This window comes from Natrix helvetica (assembly GCF_964273705.1).
Source record: "Natrix helvetica genome assembly, chromosome: 4".
In the NCBI taxonomy this organism is placed as follows: Eukaryota; Metazoa; Chordata; class Lepidosauria; order Squamata; family Natricidae; genus Natrix; species Natrix helvetica.
In genome coordinates this window covers 168,081,304-168,106,055 of record NC_138550.1, presented here as the reverse complement: position 1 = coordinate 168,106,055, position 24,752 = coordinate 168,081,304, and the positions used below count along the sequence as shown (strand labels likewise).

Here is a 24,752-nt window from a genome sequence, read left to right as displayed (position 1 = left end):
AGCTGCTCTTCTGGCTTCCGGCATGTGCATGCATGCTGGCCCGCTGGTCTTTGCACATCCCAGAGCACTGGTGCTCTGGCAAGCTTGTGTTTCAGTTTGGGCATTTGGTCCCGAAAATGTTTGCCATCCCTGGTCTAGTCTCTTCTTAAAAACCTCCAGTGATGGAACACCCACAATTTCTGAAGGGCAGCTGTTCCACTGTTTAATTGTCCTTGCTGTTACGATATATCTATATTACTCTTTTTTTGGCTCAAAATAAGATGGTTTGCCATCCATATTTCTTCAGCTTTCTGCTCCCACTTGACCTGTTGGTTTTCTGCCCTTGTCCAGGCCACTTCAGTGTTCTGAGCTCAGCCACAACCTCAGCTAAGTGCTGCTACCTCCTATCGCCTTTTCACAATCAGTATCCATTCTTCCCTTTTCCCTGAGTTTCAATGTTAAGTAGGAGCAGAAGGACCTGAAAAATGTAGCCCATGGATAGAAATAGGTTCTTCCAAGATTGAAATCTGAAAGCCCTGCTTTTCTTTTATGAGCGAAGCTCTCTCTGGGCTTTTAGAATCGTTAAAATAGCATTGGGGGGGGGGGAGAGCTTTCACTGGAAGACGGAGAGGATGGGATATGGCTGGAGGTCAAAATGTTCCTAAAAGTACTCTAAGCATTTCTCTGGAATTGAGCTGGACTCTATGGGGCTCTCTTCTATACAGGTTTACCTCTCTCTCTTTCTTTCTTTGCTTTTGTTGCAGCCACACAACTCAACAAGAGACCAACAAAACCATCACAACGTGCACAGGTGCCATCCGACAGCTGTCCGAGGGTATCAGAAGCTCTTCCAGGGTGAGTTTTGAGACTCTCAAGTGACTTCAAGAGAATTCAGTCTTGGAGTTTATAAGCTGTGCTAAGCTAAGTGTAGAGAAGCTACACTAGGGGGTCTTCCCCATGCCATGACTCTGCTAAACTCCCATGGCACTGTGTTATGCCTAAAAGATATTTACTCACGTAGTAGGGCTCTGTTGCTATTATCCTTCTCATCTTCTCAGCTTTCTCACCTTCTCAGCTTTCGTAGTACCTTCTGCTATTGGTATGTTAAGATTTATCACTTGCTGTTTGTATCTTATGATTTATGATGTATGACGCATGTATACTTTTGTTTGTATGTACACTGCGAGCTTATGCACTGGGGACAAATTCCTTGTATGTGGCCGATCACACTTGGCTAATTAAAAATGTTCTGTTCTATTCTATTCTCTGTTCTATTCTATTTTCCATCCCATCCCCTCCCATTCCATTCTATTCTATTCTCCATCTCATCTCATCCCATCCCATCCCATCCCATCCCATCCCATCCTATCCTATCCTATTCTCCATCCCATCCTATCCTATCCTATTCTATTCTATTCTCCATCCCATCCCATCCCATTCTATTCTATTCTATTCTATTCTCCATCCCATTCTATTCTATTCTATTCTCCATCCCATCCCATCCTATCCCATCCCATCCCATCCCATCCCATCCTATCCTATCCTATCCTATTCTCCATCCCATCCTATCCTATTCTATTCTATTCTCCATCCCATCCCATCCCATCCCATCCCATCCCATCCCATTCTATTCTATTCTATTCTATTCTATTCTATTCTATTCTATTCTATTCTCCATCCCATCCCATTCTATTCTATTCTATTCTATTCTCCATCCCATCCCATTCTATTCTATTCTTAATTTCTCTCTTCCCTTCCCTTCCCTTCTCCTCTACCTTACCTTAACTTAATTTACCTTACCTTACCCAACCCTATCTCACCCCACCACTGTAACGTGGTATAGAAGTCTAAGTGCTAGTGCTTAGAAGGGCAAGAGGGAGGAAGGAAGGAGCGTGGGAGGGAGGGAGGAAGGAAAGAAGGGTAAGAGTGGGGGAGAGAGGGCAGAAGGAAGGAGGGAAGGATGGGGAAGAGGGATGGAGACAGGAAGGAAGGAAGGGAGGGAGGGAGGGAGGGAGGGAGGGAGGGAGGGAAGAAGGGAGGAAGGAAAGAGCCAGCACCATGGTGGCCCAGTGGTTAGAATGCAGCATTGCAGGCTGACTCTACTGGCTGCCAGCAATTCGATGCTGACCGGCTCAAGTTTGACTCCATCCTTCCGAGGTGGGTAAAATGAGGAGCCAGATTGTTGAGGTGCAATAGGCTGACTCTGTAAACCGCTTAGAGAGTGGTGTGAAGCGGTATATAAGGCTGAGTGCTATTGCTACGGGGAACATGGCATAACCTGTACCTTTGGTTCCTGGGCTGATGTCCTTCCTTCTCCATACTCAGCTCATGTTCATCCTTTGCTTGTGAACCAGTGCGATCTGGTGTTTTATTTCTAACGGCGAGAGCTACCTGTACTGACAAGGAAAACAAAACAAAACAAAAAAGATAATTGACACACAAACTCCATCTGTCCGAAGAGCTTCGGTGAACTTTCAGGGTGCAGCACGCAAATCAAGACACGTTTCTGTTGTGGCCCAGCAGGAGCCGTTGGAGTTGCCACCAGACTCCGACAGCGAGGGTCCCTCGGAGTCGGCTCAGGAGGATGTGGAGGACCCTGGACAGGGTTCCGACTCTGAGCAGGGCGCAGAGAGGCTGGTTGGCTACCAGGAGGCGCCTGAGGCATGGAGCAGTGGTGAAAGCCAAAGGAAGGGGGCTCCTGATGTCATGCCTTGGAGCAGTGGAGAGGAGTCACGGGACAGTGAGTCAGACATCAGCAGTGAGCTATTAGATGCTCGTTACCGACGTGCTTCCGCGTAAGGAGCAATTGAGCAATTACAGGAGGTAATTGCTCTCAGCTGCTGATAATTAGACTCCTCTCCAGACTCTAAAGGGACTGCTTGTGGGCACACCCTTTGCAGGAATCAACTGATCATTGGAGTTAGAGAAGCTCTCAGAACTGTGTCGTACTTTGGCAGGCTGGATTGCTGCCAAAGGGTTTACCTGGATTGCTGCCAATCTGTTCCCTGGACCTTGGCAGGCAGGAGTGCTGCTAAGGTGGTTATCTGGAGCTTGGTAGCTGGATTGCTGCCAAGGGGTGTCACTGTAGCTGGATTGCTGCCCAGAGTGCTATCTTGACCTTGGCAGGCTGGATTGCTGCCAAGGTGGAACCTGTATGTCAATAAACATCTTGAAGAGACTTTGTGTCGGAGTGACTTGGTATACGAGAGCGGGGGGGTCAGAACACGTTTCTTGCGAATTGGCTCTCTCTTTGCTATCGCCAAAACATGCGCCACAAAACAACCCCAGCGTTGGCTTTCATATCTAAGCCTTTCCAAGCCTCCAGCTTCCTCCCACCCTGAAATGCAGAACAGTGGGCACAAGTCAGGTATGGCCAGGGGTGGGATTGAAAAAATTTACCAACCGTTTCTCCCCCCCCCCCGGTTACTGGGTGGACGTGGCCATAGTGGGTGTGGCTTACTCGGCCTCCTGCATCCTGGCTCCAGAGGCTTTCCTTGAGGCTCCGGGAGGGCGAAAACTGCCCCCCCTCCTGCGCTCAGGAAGCCAGAAATGAGTCCGTTTCTGGACTTCCGGATGATGTTCCCTAGTTGGGTAATGAAATGCCTGCAAGGAAGCAACCAAGCTCAGAGAGCACCAAGGACTCCACAGTCGTCCTCCTCCTCTCCCTCCTCCCCTCCTCCTCCTCCTCCTCCTCTCCTCAAAACTCATTCCTTTGTAGCACTGATGATGTTATCTAGTTTGGTAATGAAAGGTCTGCAAGTAAACAACCAAGCTCAGAGAGCACCAAGGACCCCACAGTCCTTCTCCTCCTCCCTCTCCACTCTCTTCTAGCACTGATGAGGTTACCTAGTTGGGTAATAAAATGCTTGCAAGGAAGCAACCAAGCTAAGAGAGCAGCAAGGACCCCACAGTCCTCCTCCCTCTCCACTCCCTTCTAGCACTGATGATGTTCCCTAGTTGGGTCATGAAACATCGGCATCCTGAGCTACAAATCTTCTCCCTTATTAGAAGAAATGTCTTCTGATAAGACATTTTCTTGGCTGTCTCGTCTACCTTGTAGCCTACTTTTCTCCCAAACTGTAGTGAAGCTTTCCTGATCAGAGCTTAAAGAAGCGATTCATCTAACTAAAAGATCTTGGGGCAAAGAAGAAGGAGAAGGAGAAGGAGAAGGAGGAGGAGGAGGAGGAGGAGGATGGGTCACATTTTGAGAAGAGGAACAGGAGGAGGGGGTAGAGGAAGAAGAAGAAGAAGAAGAAGAAGAAGAAGAAGAAGAAGAAGAAGAAGAAGAAGAAGAAGAAGAAGAAGAAGAAGAAGCTTGCAATGATCTTCAAAAATGTGCCAACAGAAAGTATAGTTCAGAAGGTTTCGTCTCTTCTCCGGCTCTTCCCATGCAGACATGTCCAAATGAAAGCAGAAGGAGAAACAAAAGGAAAAGGCTTCTGATTTATCTCAAAATCCTTTTATCAAGATGCAAGAAATTGGTTTTTTCCCCCTGTTGTGTCCAGAGTCTTCTTCTGAGACAAATTGGATCCGCTGGGAGGCCAACGAAGACAACCAGCATGTCCTGCTACAAAGCCCGCCAGAAGTCACAGAAAACAGAAACACAAAGAAAGGACTAAAATGCAACACCTCCTGACCCCATAACGCTTTTGCACTTGTCAGCATCAACAGAAGCCAAAACTACAAGAGGAGAATTTGGACAGCAACCCAAATTATTTTTCTGCTGCTCCTCCTGCCCTTACTAAATAATAAATAATAACAACAGCTGTTTGTGGGGGGGAAAAGGAAGAGTGGTTGTCCAAAATGAGACACAGTTCCATCATGAGGTTTTCTGGTGCTTTACTTTCCATTGTCCTCTCCTTCTCCTCCTCTTCTTTCTCTCCTTCTCTTTCTTCCCCTCCTGCTCCTCCTTCCTCCTCTTTCTGCTGTTCACCTTCATCCTCATTCTCCTTCTTCTCTTCCTCTCCTTCTCCCTCCTCTTCTTTCTTCTCCTTTCATCTCCTCTTCTTTACATCCTTCTCCTTCCTCCTTTTCCTCTCCTCCTCCTTCCTCCTCCTGCTCTTCCCCTTCCTATCCTCTTCCTCCTGTTCATCTTCATCTGCATTCTCCTCCTCATTCTCTTCATCTCCTTCTCCTTCTTCCTCCTGCTCTTCCTCGCCTTCCATTTTACTCCTCCTCCTCTTCTTCCTATGCTTCTCCTTTTCCTCTCCTCCTCCTTCCTTCTTCTCTTCTTCTTCCTATCTATCTCTTTCCTCTTCCTCTCCTCCTCCTAGTCCTTCTCCTCTTCCTCTCCTTCTCTTCTTCTCCTTCTTCTTCCTCTTCCTGCTCCTCTTTGTCTCCTTCTTCCCCCTCCTCGTTCTTTTCTCCTCCTCCTTTTCTTTCCTTCTAGCAACATTCTGAGACTTGATTTAAGAAATTGCAACTAGCCCTTTACAAGTTTGAAGGAAATGGAGCATTTATTTATCAGCAATCCCCTCTGAGGATTAAATCAGCAAGATATGAGATGAAAGTAGAACATAAATAATCAATAATCATGTGATACCTTAAAAACTAATGAAGGTATTATGCATGGGACACAGTTTTGAGATTTTCTGAATACATTCCTGACATTCAAAGTATATTTTGCACATCTCAGATTTGATGGAACAACGAATGAAATAGTTTTGGGGCATAATAAATAACGTTTGAAATTATACCATCAACTTAAATTCTTAGCGTTGTCCTTGAAATCTTTCTCTGGGCCACTAATTGTCATTTTCTGCTTTGTTTTCCTTTTTCTGTTTCAATTAAAGTGCAAATTTAGGATTGTTTAAAAAGGCAAAGCCGGTCAAAGGAAGTTAGTTAAATGTGGCCCAGCTTCACAGACATATTATAAATGCATGACGATATCAAAGCTTGTAAAGATTTTGCGATTGGAATGATAATGTGAATGCAGATAGACTGAACTGTCCTTATCAGATGCCTGAAATATATTTAGCATTTCGTGTCCTTTTACAGTCTTCCTAATCTAATATTTACACCACGGTGCATATCTCATGTTTGACGGATACTTACAGGCCTCTCACCAATCGTAAAATATTCTAGTGTCAAACCTCTTTATCAATGTATACTTTCCCGAGATGGATTTACATAAGTAAAATATTCTCCTATCAAATCCTCCATCAATGTAAATTTTCTCGAGATGGATTTATAGAGATAAAAACCCTACTTCCAGCGATTGAACTATTTCGGCAATATCTTATTTAAAACGTCTCGCCTTTCGTTTTTCAAACTGCCGGCGTGTTAGCTAGAGACCGGGAAGGAGAAAGTTGGAGAGATGGCAAGGCAATTTTAAGAACATAGGACATAGAATAAGAGAGTTGGAAAGGACCTTGGAGGTCATCTAGTCCAACCCCTTGCTCAAGCAGGAGACCTTATGCCTTTTCAGACAGGTGGCTGAAGTGTTGGAGCACCCACAACTTCTGGAGACAAGCTGTTCCACTGGTTAATTGTTCTCACTGTCAGGAAGTTTCTCCTTCTTTCTAAGTTGCTTCTCCCCTTGATTAGTTTCCATCCATTGCTTCTTGACTTACCTTCTGGTGCTTTGGAAAATAGGTTGACCCCTTCTTCTTTGTGGCAGCCCCTCAAATACTGGAATACTGCTGTCATGTAACCCCTTGTTGTCATTAGTTTCAAAGTTGTGTCTGATCCATCGTGACCTCCTGGACAACGTTCCTCCAGGCCTTCCTGACCTCTACCATCCTCTGGAGTCCATTTAAGCTCACGCCTACTCCTTCGGTGACTCCATCCAGCCATCTCATTCTCTGCCGTCCCCTTCTTCTTTTGCCCTCCATCGTTCCCAGCATGAGGCTCTTCTCCAGGGAGTCCTCCTTCCTTCTCATTAGGTGGCCAAAGACTTTGAGTTTCCTCTTCAGGATCTGGCCTTCTAAAGATCAGCCAGGGTTGATCTCCTCTAGGACTGACCGTTTGGATGGCCTTGCAGTCCAAGGGACTCAATGCAGGAGTCTTCTCCAGCACCAGAGTTCAAAGGCCTCCATTCTTTGGCGCTCATCCAACTTTCACAGCCATGTATTGCAACTGGGAAAACCATAGCCTTAACTAGACGCACTTTTGTTGGCAGGGGGATGTCTCTGCTTTTTAGGATGCTGTCTAGATTTTCCATAGCTTTCCTCCCCAGGAGCAATCCTCTTTTAATTTCTTGGCTGCAAGTCCCCCCATCTGCTCCCTTAGTCCTATCAAATCGATGAGAACTTCTTCAATAAACCAATTGGCAAAGAGACATGCTTCCCAACAAGAATGTATAAAATGATGCCTTCAAAGCCTTACTTCTACAAAAGAGACTAAGCTAAGTAAAGATATGGATAAAATGGAGGGGAAACTTGAAATATACTTATAATGGGAACTATTGAGATTATAGAGAACTAAAAATTTGGGGAATGTAATGATGTATAACTACACAATATTATGATGAGAATAGCTGGAAATTGTAACCAGCCAGAAAATAAGGGTTTTTTGGGGTGTGTGTGTGTTGTTGTTGTTGTTTATATATATATATATATAATGTGTGTGTGTGTGTGTGTGTGTGTGTGTGTGTGTGTGTTTAGATTTTCACAGGTGTAGGTATGCTGGTCTTGTTGTATTCAGGTCTTTTCCCATATAAGATTGAGATTGTCTTGGCAATGTTTCAGTGAGGTCTCACTCACCATCTTCAGGCTGGGTTTTGGGTTTAAAGCGTGGTCGGAGCTGCTGTCTTTCTATAAACTTTGGTGGGGGTGTGTGGAGTGCTGGCTTTGTTTCAGTAAGTTTCTGTTTGGGCTCTCCAGAGGGCTAGTTGTTTGGATTTGTCCCAGAGTGCTGGGTGGATTTTGTTGCTGAGTTTGAGGTGACAAATAGCCAACATCTTAAGAAACCCCAAAGACAAAATCCAGCTAGAAAACCAAGGAGTCTACGAAATACCATGCAAAATCTGTCCTACAACATACATAGGACAAACGAACAGGAGAATAAATGCATGCATCGCAGAACACAAGAACGCAGTAAGAAAAAAAGAAAAAACTTCCTCCCTTTTCCAGCACCTTAAAGCTACAGGACATGAAATTGATTTTGAAGGAACCAGGTTAATCTCCAAAACTGAACACTTCAACAAGAGAATAATTATGGAAGCTATCAAAATAGAGAAACACCCCCACAACATGAATAAACGTGACGATACCTCCCGCCTACCAGACATCTGGAAACTAGCCCTAGTCAACAAACGAGCCCCACCCACCACCCAGGCCGTTACAACACGAAACAACAACGGACACACAGCCAGTACCAATCAGCACCAATCTACCAATCATGATACAAGCACACAACCAATCATTCCACTTACTGAAACAAAGCCAGCACTCCACCCCACCCCCACCAAGATTTATAGAAAGACGGCAGCTCTGACCACTCTTTAAGCGCAAAACCCAGCCTGAAGACAGCGAGCGAGACCTCGCCGAAACGTTGCCAAGACAATCTCAATCTTACATGGAAAAAGACCTGAATACAACAAGACCAACATATATATAATTACTAACACCATCAACATTAAATGGAGTCTGCTCAGATGCTGAAATACACCATGTAAATGAGATGAAGAGTGTGGAAGAGAGGTAAAAGGAAGAAGAGAGGGTTGGGAGAGAGGGTAGATGTGGTGGGAAGAGAAGGAGAGATAGAAGGAGTGGAAAAAGGAGAGAGGAAGAGGAAGTAGAGAAGAGAAGGATGACAGAGGGAAGAAAGGAGGTGGGGGGGGGAGGGAGAAGAAAGTGATGGATAAGGTACAAATATGGTATATGGAGAACAGAAGAGCCAATAATTGTTTTTGGGAGTTGATGGTAAGATGAATTGATGTAAACATTTAATAATACAAAATAGTGTTGATTATGTAATGGCATACATGTGGCTATTTGTATGAAAATGAAAAAAAATGTTTGAAAAAAAAAACCTTACATCTACAAAACACTCTGGACGGTTCTACTTCAAGGGCAAAACTATGGTCTGAAAATAGACCGTTTTGCGCATCGTGGAAATGATTCAAGTAAATTGTGTTTTGACGGTTTCCCAAAGTGCTTGAGAGGGTCCATTTTATGCTCAAGTCAACAGATTTGCCGGCAAACCAAGGTGTGTTTGACGGCATTAGCGCAAGCCACGAGGGTTAGCATGAAGAGTATTTCAAGATAAAATGTTTTATGCACTTCTATTTCTCAGCTTGGCCGAGCTGGATGTTGTTAGGCGGTACCTAATGTCTTCGCTAGCTGCGATGGTTAATGGCCAGAAGTTATTTGGGGAGGGGGGGGGGGCGTTGAAGAAAAGCTGAGATTGATGACCACTGCGGTTTAATAGGTCTAATGTGGAAATTTGAAACGTATCCCTGTAGCTTAAATTCAGCACTGAGATGACCTATTCCCAAGGAATAATGCCAAAAGAATCATTACCGAACTCTATTATAGATTGAATTAATAATTTGTTGCCAACTGCCCCATCTTTTTGGAATTGGATCCTTATTTCTGCCCCCCATCATTTGCTCATATATTTATTTTACTTTTTAAGGAAGTTTATGTGGTTGCCTAACTTGCTTGCAGGGGCGTGGTGGCTCAGTGGCTAAGACGCTGAGCTTTTCGATCAGAAAGTTCAGCTGTTCGGCAGATCGAATCCCTAGCGCCGCGTAACGGAGTGAGCTCCCGCTACTTGTCCCAGCTCCTGCCAGCATAGCAGTTCGAAAGCACGTTAAAAAAAAATGCAAGTAGAAAAATAGGGATGTATTTTTTGGTAATCCTCCGTCAAAACTTTGATTTGTCTTGTTCACAAACGTTCTTCCCAAAGTGAGCTAACCTCTTGATAGGACTTCTGGCCTCCATGTTTACCTCCAGCTTCTGTGTAAATGAAACTTCTCCATTAGTTTTGGGAAGGGGCTTGTCATGCCTTCGGTCATCTGGCAACAGCTGGTCCAGTAATTCTGGGTATTGGGTCTGGGATCACCATTCAGGCAATTTCACTGACAACCTGTGTCACATATGTGGTTGGCATACACTAAGATGCCCTTGAGGGTTTCCTGGATGAAGAAGGGAACAAAATGTGCCTCTCTAATCTTCCCACAGTATTGTAAACAGAATACACAGTGCACAGTCTGAAATCTTAACCAAATCTTATTCACCAATAATGAGCATTTGTTTGATGAGAGTGCGGATAAGGGAAGATTTGGCCCAGGAGGGCCCTTCAAGATGCTTCATAAACATCTCAAGATGCTTCATAAACATCTGTCAAATGGAAATCAATTTCAAAACAAACCTGTCGGCGAAAAAGAAAATCACCAAAGCACATTGAGATGGGGGATTGTTGCCTTATCCCAAAATGTTTTCATAGCAAAATTATTTCGCAGTATATCATCAGTTCTGTTTTGGAAGAACTTACTTCTCCTTATCTTACTTTCCCTTATCTGCTTCGTCCTGTTCATTTTTGATTGAAACTTATTGGCCTGAGATCAACCAGAAATATTGTGAGCTCTGTTAAAATATTCATGACTGGGAGAGACATGGGAACAAGGTCAGCCAATGAATAGGCACAGCAACTTAAGTCAGCCAATGGGAGCTTAAACAGATCTGAGTCTGTGCAGAGAATTGAAACAGAAACTTAAGGAAGAACTTGGGGGTGTCTTATCTGTATTAAGGAGTCTGCTGCTCTGAGAAGTAAACTAGCTGTCTGGGCTTGTCTGCTGAAATGAAACTATCTGCTTGTGTTTGCCTGTGATTCTCCTGCCTTGTGCTTACTTGGAAGAACCACCTGTTGGTAGTGTACATTTATTCATCTATTCTTATGTATACAAAGGAGTTAATGAATCCTGCTGCATTCAGTTATCTGTGTCTGCTTTCTGGATTTGAATTTATGCAACAAACTCTGACAAGCTAGAAGGTTTAGATCTCAGTTCTTCCAATCCTTTTCTGGGATTCTAAGCATTGATTCTCCCTTTGTCTGTGGACATTCTCAGTCATCCAGGTCATGGTTGTCCCAAAGGTGTTTCTTCAAGAGGCAACTGGACCTGATTGGGCCACACTTGGAATATTGCATTCAGTTCTGGTCGCCACAATGTAGAAAAGATGTGGGGACTCTAGAAAGAGTGCAGAGAAGAGCAACAAAGATGATGAGGGGACTGGAGACTAAAACATATGAAGAACGGTTGCAGGAACTGGGTATGTCTAGCTTAAGAGAAAGAAGGACTAGGGGAGACATGATAGCAGTGTTCCAATATCTCAGGGGCTGCCCCAAAGAAGAGGGAGTCAAACTATTCTCCAAAGCACCTCAGGGTAGAACAAGAAGCAATGGGTGGAAACTAATCAAGGAGAGAAGCAACTTAGAACTGAGGAGAAATTTCCTGACAGTGAGAACAATTAATCAGTGGAACAGCTTGCCTCAAGAGGTTGTGAATGCCCCAACACTGGAAGTCTTTAAGAAGATGTTGGATAGCCATCTGTCTGAAATGGTATAGGGTTTCCTGCCTAGGCAGGGGGTTGGACTAGAAGACCTCCAAGGCCCCTTCCAACTCTACTATTGTATTGTATTGTATTGATTGAAACTTATTGGCCCAAGGTTAACATGATTCACCTAACTGGATGGTGGGGACTGGAAGGATTGATATTCCTTGCAGACAGCTGGTCATTTTCATTCTTTTTAGAGGGTCGTTGAGGCCACGGAGGTTTGTCTGTGTCCTGGTGGCCTCAACGATTCTCTAAAAGGACACAAATGACCAACGGTCTGCAAGGAGTATAAATCCTTCCATTCCCCACCATCCAGTCAGAACTGAAGAAACTTCTTGGATGAGAAGCGAAAGGTCTTCAAAGCAAAAACAGTTGCCTCCTGAAAAAGCACCATTGATACTTTGTATGAATTGTTGAGGTGCCAGCTGTATTTGTTCATCTTTCTCTCATTCTCCCTTTCTCTCTCATAGCAAGAACGACTCCAGCTCGACCGGCTGAAAAATCAACTTTCCGATGCCGTTCAACGATATGGAACGATACAAAAGGTAAGAGATATAGGGAATTGAGAGAAGTCCATTGCCTTTCTTTCTTTCTTTCTTTCTTTCTTTCTTTCTTTCTTTCTTTCTTTCTTTCTTTCTTCCTTCCTTCCTTCCTTCCTTCCTTCCTTCCTTCCCTCTCTTTTCCTCTCTTTCTCTCTTTCTTCTCTTTCTTTTCCTTACCTCTTCTTCCTTCCCTTTCTCTCTCTTCTTTCATTCCCTCCTCTTCCTTCCCTCCTTCCTTCCCTTCCTCCTCCCTTCCCACTCTTTCTTTCTCTTTCTCTCTCCATTTCTCTCTCTTTCTTCTCTCTCTCTTCCTTTCCTTCCTTCTCCCTTTCTCTCTTTCTCCCTTCCTTCTTTCTCTCTCCCTCTCTCTTCTCTTCCTTCCTTTCCTTTATTCTCTCTTTTTCTTGCTCCTTTTTCCCTTTCCTCTTTATCTTGCTCCTTTCTTCCTTCCTTCCTTCTTTCCATCTCTCTCTTTCCTCCTCTCTTTCTTTCTTTCTTTCCTTCCTTCCTTTCTCTGTCTTCTCTGTCTTCTTTCATTCCCTCCTCTTTCTTTCTTCCTTCCTTCCCTACCTCCCTCCCTCCTTCCTTCCCTCTCTTTCGCTCTCTCTCTTTCTTCTCTTTCTTTCTTCCTTTCCTTCCTTCTATTTCTCTCTCTTTCCTCTCTCTCTTTCTCCTTCCTTCTCTTTCTCTCTCTTTCTCTTTCTTCTCTCTCTTTCTCCTTCCTTCTTTCTCGCTCTCCCTTCCTTCCTTTATTCTTTCTTTCTTTCTTCTTTCTTTCTTTCTTCCTTCCTTCCTTCCTTCCTTCCTTCCTTCCTTCCTTCCTTCCTTCCTTCCTTTCTTTCTCACTTCTGTTCAAAGAGACAGCTTAGAACTGTCCCAAGCACATGGCAGCCCTCTTTCAGCCAACAAAAAAAAGGTTTCCTTTAGTTCCCCACATGCTTTTTCTCCAGCAAAACCCCGTGATTTCCCATCCTGATATTTATCTCTCGCCAGCCATTTCAACCCGTCCAAAGGATCCTTTGTAAATGGTCTGGGTGACATCAAGAGCTGGGGATGGAGTGGCAAACCTGTCACTTTCTCACCCTTAACTGCTGTTGGTTTTTCCCCAGTGGTTCATTTGATCTGGAAACCATGTTTTGGAAATCAAAATGTTCTTTCAAAACTATCCATACACCATCTGATTTACTTCCCCCTCCTTTTGGGGAGCGAAACGAGTATGGCAGTGTTTCTCAAACTTGGCGACTTTAAGTCCTGTGGACTTCAACTCCCAGAATTCCCCAGCCAGCTATGCTGGCTGGGGGATTCTGGGAGTTGAAGTCCACAAGACTTAAAGTCACCAAGTTTGAGAAACACTGGAGTATGGTAAACAAATGCTAAGGCATCCTCACACTATCCTGATCAATGATACTGTGAGAGCCCTTGTGTTCCTGTTGTTATTCTTATGCCATTGACATGATTGTTATTTCTCGATTGGCAGAAAATTGCAGAGAAGTCTAAGGCTCTGTTTCCAGTTGCTCAGAGGAGTAAAAAACAGGTAAGCGTAATTTTATTCAAGAAGAATACTTTTTTTTTTCAAGCTTCGGGGTCAAACCATGAATTTCTTTCTCGATCCTGTTCTACAGAGTTTCACAATGATTCAAAATGTTGGGATTTCTTTGTCCCTTGTGAAGGGACTCCTCAGCCTTTGCCCATCGTTCTCCCCAGACCAACGCCTGAAATGTTAGATATTCTAAACCTTCATGTGATAATAAATGCAACTGGAGATACATTAGCCGAACAGTAGCAAATGTGCATGCTTTCAAACTGTTAGGCGGTCAGGAGCTGGGACAAGGAGCGGGAATTCACCCCGTCACAAGGCTGGGTCTCAAACACAGACAGTCAGCTTTCCAGCTGATGAGCTCAACGTCTTTAACAGCTGAAAAATTGTGCGACTGGATATTAGTTACAAGCATCCTGTTCCACTCCACTCTACTCTGCTCCGCTCCACTCTATTATTTTGTTCTGTTCTGCTCTCCTTTGTTCTATCACCTATGTATGTATGTATGTATGTATCTATCTATCTATCTATCTATCTATCTATCTATCTATCTATCTATCTATCTATCATCTATCTATCTATCTATCTATCTATCTATCTATCTATCTATCATCTATCATCTATCTATCATCTTGAATATTTATCCCACCTTTATTGCTATATAAAAAAATTCAAGGCAGTGAACATTCACAATGTTGTGGCAACAGATTCGGACAGTGAGGAGGTTGGGGAGGCACAGGGGCCAGTCCTGGAGTCTGGGGAAGGCTCTGATGAGGGCTCTGTGTCGGAGGCAGAGAGGGGGCCAGGGCCATCTGACAGTTCTCAGCTGCCTTCGGAGTCGGACATTGGTGAGGCAGAAGAACAGCTGGAGCCTGTTCCCAGTGTGCGCTTGCGCCTAGCTGCCAGGAGAAGGGAACAGCTAAGGAACAAGGGCTGACTTGGGAGTAAAGGCACAGGGAGACGGTGAATGGCCCCTCCCATAGGGAATAAAGAGGAAAAAAGGGGGAGTGGAGTTTGCAAGAGACAATTAGTTCGCTTAGTTGGTTCCTCACTCTCCAAGACTCCTTGCCAAGTTTTGCAGATATCAACCTGTCAGCTCTCCAAGCCAAAGAAGGTCTGTGACTGTAAATCCTCCCTTGAAAGACGTTGCTGGATGTGAATGAGCAGAATTCACAGTCAATTAATAAAGGGGTTTTTTGTTGGGACAAGGAGTTTGCTTCAGGCTCTTGGAAAGCCAAGATCAGAGCAATCTACCTTGAGTCAGAGAGAAACCAGCCTGAGCTTCTTCCTACCACTATCTCCTTTCCCAGGACTTAAGAAATGCTTCCATCTTTGTTTCTATAACACAGCTTCTGAGTAGTCTGAAGACTCCCTTCTGGGCACCTTACAAAGAGATTTCATCGTGATTTAACCCCTGTCTTCGGTGGGCAGATTGGAACCAAGCCATGGATTTTGACCATTTCTGAAAGTGTAATCCTCACACAAATTATCTATTCAAAAAATCCTTCCCTGGAGAACTGATGACATTTGAACCATTGCTTAATTGCTTAATTGTAGGTTTCACTCAAATGATTTGTTTTTAAAATAGAAAATTTAAGCAAACGGATCCTGTTTGTGGGTGAAGAAGAGAACCTCATCTGATTGAAAATAAATGGATTCACCCATCCATAACAGTGGTTCACATGCGTGCATTTTAGATTAGATTAACAGAGTTGGAAGGGACCTTGTAGGTCATCTAGTCCAACCCCCTCCCCTGCCCAAGCAGGAGACCCTACACCTCGGTCAGAACACACAATTCTCCTTCCTCCTCTTTCCCCCTCCCCAACCTTTTGAGGGGGGGGAGGTTTAGGCTGAGAGAAACTGACCCAAAGTCCCCCATTTGACTTTCGTGCCTAAGGCAGGTCTAGGACTCCGCATCTCCACGCGATTGGCTCAAAGACATCCCAGCTGGCTTTCATGCCTAAGGGGGAACTAGAACTTACAGCCCTAGCTGACTTTCCCACCTAAAGCGAGGCTATAACGTCAAACAGAAGTCACCCGATTTGTCTCACCCCACTAAACGACACCATTGCACTAAACCGCCTGTTCCTGCGACTATTCATTTTTCACTGTTTGCATCACGAAAGGAAGCGTCCGCTGACCTCTCCGCTTCGATTCGCCGTTAAAAAAAGAATTTTAAAAAAATCTACGTTTGCAGAGATTCCTCTTTCAGGCTATTTAACCTGTTAAAATAAAAAACCCGCCAGAGATAAACTCCACCAAGTGCTAAGTATTCTCCGAACACCCTTTGAATCCTAATTAAATATAGCTCGGGGAAATGCACAGAAGAGAAAAATAGCAATTTCAAAGCCGAAGGAGCCACCTGTTCTTTCGAAGGCCACCTCGTATAAGTGGTTAGGTCACCTTATTTTTTAAAAAAGAATAATTCCATAGACGTATGGAACGTAGATACAAAAGACCAGCAGGCACCAAATTGTTCTTTTATTTCCTTGGGAAAAGAGAGATTATACGTCGTCTTTCGTGTTTTCGGCCGTACGGCGGTAATTTGGTTCCCAGCTGCCAGAAGACCCCTGAGTTTCAATTTGGTTGCTGGTTCTTGCTTACCTATCTAAGGTTTCTGGTTTACAGCCCACACATACCCACCCCTTAATGGGGCTTCCTGGGATGGTGTTAAATGGCGGCGTTTAACTCTTCAGGTAGAGAATCTGTCCAATATGTGAGATTAATGGACCGTAAAGATTCTAGAAGGTAAGGCAAATGTTTAATGAAAAGAAGAACTAGAGGACACATGATAGCAGTCTTCCAATATCTCAAGGGTTGCCACAAAGAAGAGGGAGTCAAACTATTCTCCAAGGCACCTGAGGGTAGAACAAGAGGCAATGGGTGGAAACTAATCAAGGAGAGAAGCAACCTAGAACTAAAGATAAATTTCCTGACATTTAGAACAATTAACCAGTGGAATTAACCAGTGCAGAGAAGAGCAACAAAGATGATTAGGGGACTGGAGACTAAAACATATGAAGAACGGCTGCAGGAACTGGGGGTGTCTAGTTTAATGAAAAGAAGGACTAGGGGAGACATGATAGCAGTCTTCTGATATCTCAGGCGTTGCCACAAAGAAGAGGGAGTCAAGCTATTCTCCAAGGCACCTGTGGACAGAACAAGAAGCAATGGGTGGAAACTAATCAAGGAGAGAAGCAACTTAGAACTGAGGAGAAACTTCCTGACAGTTAGAACAATTAATCAGTGGAACAGAAGTTGCCTCCAGAAGTTGTGAATGCCCCAACACTGGAAGTCTTTAAGAAGATGTTGGATAGCCATTTGTCTGAAGTGGTGTAGAGTTTCCTGGCTAAGCCGGGGGTTGGACTAGAAGACCTCCAAGGTCCCTTCCAACTCTGCTATTGTATTGTATTAATGTTGATTTCATGATTGGATTGCTTCCTGCAGAATTGTAGAGTGCCAGTTTCTACAGACCAGTGGGGAACCCAAAAGTGCTTTTTTTCAAGAGGCAACTGGACTTTCTGGTTTTTCTTTGAAGGCGTTTCGCTTCTCATCCAAGAAGCTTCTTCAGCTCTGACTGGAAGGTGGGGAAACAGAAGGATTGATACTCCTTGCAGACAGCTGGTCATTTGCATCCTTTTAGAGAGTCATTGAGGCCACTTGGAGGTTGATCTGCATCCTCAGAGTCACCTGAATTGGGCAAATGTGTGTGACTACAACACCGTCCTTTCAGCAATTCCAAGAAGGCTCCACATTCCTTTGCACCACTCAGGTGACTCTGAAGACACAGACAAACCTCCAAGTGACCTCAATGACCCTCTCAAAGGATGCAGATGACCAGCTGTCTGCAAGGAGTATCAATCCTTCCATTCCCCACCATCCTGACAGAAGCTTCTTGGATGAGAAGCAAAGCATCTTCAAAAGAAAAAACACACACACACATAAATCCAATTGCTTCTAACCCCACCCAAAGTTTCATGAAACCTGATCTGTTTGTTCTCAAGGAAACGCAATCAGTCTGGAAAGATTCTTGTCCTATAGGTAGAACGCAATACAGTAACTGAGTTGGAACTTTCATAAGTGGTTGTTTCTTCCTGACGACCTCCTCCCTCTCCTCCTCCTCCTCCTCCCTCTCCTTCCTCTTCCTCCTCTCTGTAGCTTCCCCTCCCTTCTAGCACTGATGATGTTACTTCTTGGGTAATAAAACATCTATAATGAAACTATCAAGCTAAGAGGGCACCAAAGTTCCCACAGTTTCCTCCTCCTCTTCCTCCTCCTCCTGTCTGCAGCTTCCCTTCCCTTCTAGAACTGATGATGTTGCCTAGTTGGGTAATGAAATATCTGCAAGCAAATAATCAAGCTCAGACAGCACCAAGCACTCTACAGTTGTCGTCCTGGTCCTCTTCCTCGTCGTCGTCGTCCTCCTCCTCCTCCTCCTGCTCCCTGCAACTTTCCCTTCATTCTAGCATTAATAATGTCACCTAATTAGATAATAAAATATCTGCAAGGAAATTACCAAGGTAAGAGGGCACCAAGGACCCCACAGTTCTTCTTCTCCTCCTCCTCCTCCTCCTCCTCCTCCTCCTCCTCCTCCTCCTCCTCCTCCTCCTCCTCCTTTTCTCTTGGAAGAAAGAAGGGGAATCTTAGTTGCATGCCCTTCAAAGTCACTTTTTGTCAAATGGGCTACGGTACAGATTTGATTGATGGAAACATAACATTAATTAGCCAATTAATGAGTGGATGTTTGTGTACAAAAGGCAAGGTGGAGGATCCATGAGTTTAATAAATGGGCGAACATACTTTACAGGCAATTAACTTTACAAGGGAGGGGGAGTAGGTAAACATACAGGTCTGTGGGAAGGCACCGAGTTTCAGAGAGGACTGCACTGGATTGTCTGGAGATTGGGAAGAATCACTTTAGATGAAGTTGGTAGGCAACATCATAACAGAATAACAGAGCTGGAAGGGACCTTGGAGGTCTTCTAGTCCAACCCCCTCTTCAAGCAGGAGAATCTATACCATTCCAGACAAAAGCCTCCAGTGATGGAACATCCAGAACATCTGGGCCTTTGGTTGCCCTTGAGTTTTGACTGAGCTCCATTATGAAGGATCTGGACAGTCTGTCTGGAATAATATTGCGCCAATGGGAGTAGAATGAATGAGCTGGAAGGGACCTTGGAGGTCTTCTAATCCAGCCCCTACTCAAGCAGGAGAACCTATACTATTTCAGAAGAAACTATACTATACTATATTATACTACACTACACTATGAGGGACGTGGTGGCTCAGTGGCTAAGACCCTGAGCTTGTCAATCAGAAAGGTTGGCAGTTTGGCGGTTTGAATCCCTAGCGCCACGTAACGGAGTGAGCTCCCGTGACTTGTCCCAGCTTCTGCCAACCTAGCAGTTCGAAAGCATGTAAAAATGCAAGTAAAAAAATAGGAACCACCTTTGGTGGGAAGGGAACAGCTTTCCGTGCACCTTCAGCATTGAGTCATGCTGGTCACATGACCACGGAGACGTCTTAGGACAGCGCTGGCTCTTCGGCTTTGAAACGGAAATGAACACCGCCCCCTAGAGTCGGGAACAACTAGCATATATGTGTGAGGGGAACCTTTACCTTATACCATACTATACTACACTACACTACAGTATGAGGGGTGCTGAGGCTCAGTGGCTAAGATGCTGAACTTGTCGATCAGAAGGTCGGCAGTTCAGGGGTTTGAATCCCTAGAGCCGCATAATGGAGTGAGCTCCTGTTAATTGTGCCAGCTTCTGCCAACCTAGCAGTTCGAAAGCAGGTAAAAATGCAAGTAGGAAAATAGGAACCACCTTTGGTGGGAAGGTAACAGCGTTCTGTGTGCCTTTGGCATTTAGCCATGCCGCCCACATGATCATGGAGACGTCTTCAGACAGTGCTGGCTCTTCGGCTTTGAAACTGAGATGAGGACCGCCACCTAGAGTTGGGAACCACTAGCACATATGTGCAAGGAGAATCTTTACCTTTACCTTATTCTATACTATACTGTACTGTATTATACTATACTATACTAGGGTTAGGTGATTTGAGCAGTCAAGCAATCACTACAGAGTTGGCATGTTACTGTCATGTAGCTGAAACCAAGAGCCAGGATAGAGTACAAAAGCCTTAGGAGTTCATTCCATGCCACCTTGACCCCCCTTTGGTCCCAGCCTGTGTCAACCCCTATTTAAGTGACTGTCCACTTGGAATCCTAGTGGACAGTCACTTAAATACAAACCAGCAACATGCTGTAGCAGCCAATGCAATCCTAGGTTGCCTTAACAGAGAGATAGAATCAAGATCACGTGAAGTTGTAGTCCCGTTTTACAAAGCTTTAGCAATGCAACACCTGGAATCCTGCATCCAGTTTTGCTCGCCACAATATAAAAAAGATTTTGAGAACCTAGAAAGATTGTAGAAAAGAGCAACCAAGATGATTAAGGGACTGTAGGGTAACACATATGAAGAATGGATGCAGGAATCTTAACCAGTGTCAACTCTAACAAAGGGTGACACAATAGCGTGGCTTTCCAATATTTGAGGGCTGCCACAAACAAGAGAGAGGTCAAGCTATTCTCCAAAGCACCTGAAGTCAGGACATGAAGGAATGGATGGAAACTAATCAAGGAGAGAAGCAACGTAGAACTAAGGAGAAACTTCCTAACAGTGAGAAATATTTAATCAGTGGAACAGCTTGTCACTATAAGCTGTGGGTGCTTCGTTACTGGAGGTTTTTAAGAAGAGACTGGACAGTCACTTGTCTGAAATGGTATAGGATCTCCTACTTGAGCAGGGGGATGGGCTAGAAGACCTCCAAGGTCCCTTCCAGCTCTCTTCTAATTTATTGATCGATTGATTGATTGCATGGTACAGATGTTGGGAGACAAGTAATCAAGGAGAGAAGCAACCTGGAACTAAGGAGAAATTTCCTAACAGTGAGGACAATTAACCAGTGGAACAGAAATTGCCTTCAGAAGTTGTGGGTGCTTCATCACTGGAGGTTTTCAAGAAGAGATTGGTCAACCACTTTTCTGGAATGCTACAATGCTATTCTCTTAAATAAACAATGTTGCTGAAAGGATTGTATTAAAGAGTACTCTGGGGGCACGTTTTCCATTTGGGGAGACCCCAGTCGCCCTTGCCAACCCATAATACATCCCTATCACTATATTTCCAACTCTGTCAAGTTCCTTCGGTTGACATTCCCTACGATTATCTTTTTGAAGGACCTGGCTGTCACTGCGTGAGCCACAATTCCTCTGTCCTCCCAGCTACAGTAGTTTTATTTTTTTTGTTTCCGATGAAATGTTGAAATCTCTTCATTCGTGGGCACAGAGAGTCTGTGCCAGCTGTCAGACCTCGGTCAGCTGGAGAGTGAAAGAGTCATAGCCCCAAACGCAGAGGAAGCTTTCACCCTGCGTCCTAGGAAGGATGAGTGGCTCCATTAGTGACCTAACAACACATTAGAGGAATGTACTCAGAGTTCTGATGTCCGGGTGGCCACCTTGGAGGAGGAAGAGAAAGGGAGGGGAATCTGTCAAGCAATGTGATTTCAAAGTCAGCCTGCGGACATCACCAAAGGCCTCTTCCCTCCTTGTTTCTTACTCTTGATTTTATTTGAGAATCAAGTGGTCCTTGATTGATGACCACAGTTGGGGACAGAAGCAAGGTGGTTGTTAAGGGAGCTGCACCCAATTTTATGACCCATCCTGTCAGCGTTGGTGGGAGTATTCTTGGTGGATGAGGCTGTTGTTGAATGCCTCATCCACCATTGTTTAATGTTTGGCAAGACACTTGCATGTAAATAAGGAGCAAAACCCACACCCTTCTAAAACTGATGATGTTAGCTACTTGGCCCATGAAATGTCTGAATGAAAAGAACCAAGCTCAGGGAAAACCAAGGACCCCCACAGTCTTCCCCCAGTGCTCTTTTTGTTTGCCTAGTTGCCTTCCAATCCCATCCTCGTCGCCAGTGTTAGATCGGGTAAAGGAAAGGCGCACTCAGGCTAAAGGCAACAACAGTTCTTTATTGTAACCGAACAACTATGTACAATCCAGCGAAGGTTCAGTCTGACAGCAGCCCTTTTGTAGGGAGCTGTCAGACCTTTCGACCAATGAGATTGAATCTCTGTTCCCGCCGGAACAGAGGACCTTGGTGGAAACCATTATGACAGTTGCTAATATCTAACAACCTCCAAGGTTCCTTCCAACTCAGTCTGTTATAAATGGTAGAGGGTCTCCTCCTTCAGCAAGGGGTTGGAGTCGAGCTCAATTCTGAATTAATCACTTGCAAGATAACAACAAGGACCTCTCATTTCAACCCTGTGCTACAATTATTCTCCTGTATGGGTAGCAAGACCTGGCCAAAGAAACCACCAAGTTCAGCGGGATCCTTCGAGGATCTCACATCTAGATCTGTGTTTGTCAAGACAGACAGACAGACAGACTGACTGACAGACAGACAGACAGACAGACAGACAGAGCGAGCATCTCTGTAGGTCTGCATTGCTCTTAAAAGGTCACATTGCATTTGAAGAAAGACTCAAAAGAGAAATGTGTCCAATCAAAGATGAAGCAAAAGATAATGCCTGAATCAAGCAACGCAGACCAACAACAATCCCCCAAAATACGAAGAACTAAATTGATGTCGCCTTGAGAAGGGGATTCGCCAGGGAGCTGATTGCACTGTATAAATATACCTCCAAGGTGACAATAGATGTGAAGAATGGATAATTTATTTACAGGGCATGATGACACGGTATCTGTCAATACATCCAAGGGGAGAGGGAAGGAACACTTAGAGCAGATGTGGGCCAGCACTTAACTTTGAGAGTCATTGGTAGAAGACATTGCTGTCTCACGGTGCATCGTCAGGGCGTACAATTTCTGCCAAAGTTTTATTTGTTTTTTTGTTTGTTTTTTTGTTTGTCAAACATGTACAAGATAACAAGTATAGGTCTTGTTCTGACTGAGGCTTCCCGAGAACATGAAGCAAACTCCTGGTCCCGACAAAAAACCGTTTTATTAATTGACTGTGAATTCTGCTCATTTACATCCAGCAAAGTCTTTTGAGGGAGGATTTATAGTCACAGACCTTCTCTGGCTTGGGGAGCTGCCAGGCCAAGATCTGCAAAACTTGGCCAGGAGTCTCAGAGAGTCATGAACCAATTAACATGAACTCATTTTCTCCTGCAAACTCCACTCCCCTTTCGCTCCTCTTTTGTTTCCTCTGGGAGGGGCCATTCATCGTCCACCTGTGGCCTTACTCCCAAGTCGACCCCTGTTCTTTAACTCTTCCCTTCGTCTGGCAACTCTGCGCATGAGCACACTGGGAACAGGCTCCAGCTGTTCTCCTGCCCCACTGATGTCTAACTCTGAAGGCAGCTGATAACTGTCAGACGGCCCTAGCCCCAACTCTGCCTCTGACACAGAGCCCTCCTCAGAGCCTTCCCCAGACTCCAGGACTGGCCCAGGTTCCTCCCCAACCTCCTCACTGTCCGAATATCTACCAGCTCTGCTGGCTACTGGCAGGACACAACAGGTATGAACATAAACCTGAACAAAGGAAGTAAATACAGATAAATGGGGAGAGTAAGACAGGGATGGGAGGAATGCTCGTCCGTTTATGCACGCCCCCTTTATAGACCTCCTAGGAATGGGTTGAGGTGCATAGTAGACAGTTTAAGGTTGAAGCTGTGAGGGTTTGAGGACGTAACAACGGAGTCAGGTAGAGCACTCCAGGCGTTGACCCCTCTGTTGCTGAAGTCGTATTTTCTGCAATTGAGTTTGGTGCAGTTTACCTTGAGTGTGTATCGATGGTTTGCCTGTGTGTTATCTTGGTTGAAGCTGAAGAAGTCGTTGACAGGCAATAGGCTGTAGCAGACAATATTGTTTACTATGCTAGGATTCATTGCAGGCACCGTGGGGAGGAATAAGGTCAGTTTCATCTCCAACATACTTGCAAAAACATCTGCTTGTTTAGTTTCCGTTTCTTGTTTTTGTCCTGCCCTCGGGGGCTTTCAACAAATGAGGAACACCGTCTTCTCAAATACCGGAAGGCTGCAGATACGTCGCCCTAGACCAGCCATGGCGGACCTTTTTTGGCTCGCGGGCCATAAGGGGGTGGAGCACAAGCGGGTTGTGCAAGGGCATGCCGCACCCATAATGCAACACGTGAATCCCCCCCCGAGTGCACATGCGCGCATGAGAGGCGCTCCTCTCCCATTTTTCCATGCTTTTTCCGCCCTCCCCAGGCTCCAGAGGCTTTATAGGAGCCTGGGGAGGGCGAAAACAGCCTCTGCCCCGGAGACCCTCCAGAAGCTTCAGGGACCTTCAAGAGACTTTTCTGAAGCCTCCGGAGGACTAAAAACGACCCTAAGAGCAAACCAGAAGTGACTTCCAGTTTGCTCGTAGGGCCATTTTTAGTCCTCCGGAGGCTTCAGGGAAGCTTTCTGAAGGTCCCTGAAGCTTCTGGAGGGCTTAAACCGACCCTACGAGCAAACCGGAAATCCGTTCCTGAATTTCCAGTTTGCCCGTAGGGCCGTTTTTTTGCACTCCGGAGGCTTCAGGGAAGCTCCTGAAGACTCCTTAGGGCCTCGGGGGGGGGGCTCTTTTCACCCTCCCCAGGCTCCTATAAAGCCTCTGGAGCCTGGGGAGGGCGAAAAATGCTTTAAAAAAGGCTGAACTCAGCTGACAGTGCAACGCCTCGCGTGCCCTGACAAATGGCTTCATGTGCCACCTGTGGCCCACATGCCATAGGTTCGCCATCCCGGCCCTAGACCTTTTCTTCATTTGACTAGACTTACCCTGTTCCTGCAACCATTCTTCATATGTGTTAGGCCCCAATGCCATAATCAGATGTGGCATTCAGACGGTTCAGACCGGTTCGCCCAAACCAATAATGGTAAATCGTGGGTGGGGCAGCCTACCCGCCCCAGCTCTAGGCTGTCCTATGTAGCCACGTTTTTGAGGCCGGCCACATGGGAGACATGCGCATGAGCAAAGCACATGGTTCGCCACCCGGGTGCATGCAAGGAAGTGGCACTCGGGTGGCGAACCAGTGGTAACAAAATGTGAAACTCACCGCTGAGCATAATCCTCTTTGTTGTTTTTCTCTGCACCCTTTCTAGAGTGCCCACATCTTTTTTTGTGTTGTGGTGACCAGAACCGTTG

General features: G+C 45.1%; 1 protein-coding gene across 5 annotated transcripts in view; it reads left to right on the top strand.

The window, feature by feature from the left end:
* The window catches only part of TSNARE1 (t-SNARE domain containing 1), a 291,135-nt gene that overhangs the window by 120,770 nt on the left and 145,613 nt on the right, over positions 1–24,752 (top strand). For all 5 annotated transcript variants that reach the window (XM_081951106.1, XM_081951107.1, XM_081951108.1 and 2 more), the window contains 3 exons: positions 744–834; positions 11,951–12,025; positions 13,500–13,556. In XM_081951106.1, coding sequence (XP_081807232.1) covers positions 744–834; positions 11,951–12,025; positions 13,500–13,556 — 223 coding nt within the window. The remainder of the gene's footprint in view (positions 1–743; positions 835–11,950; positions 12,026–13,499; positions 13,557–24,752) is intronic.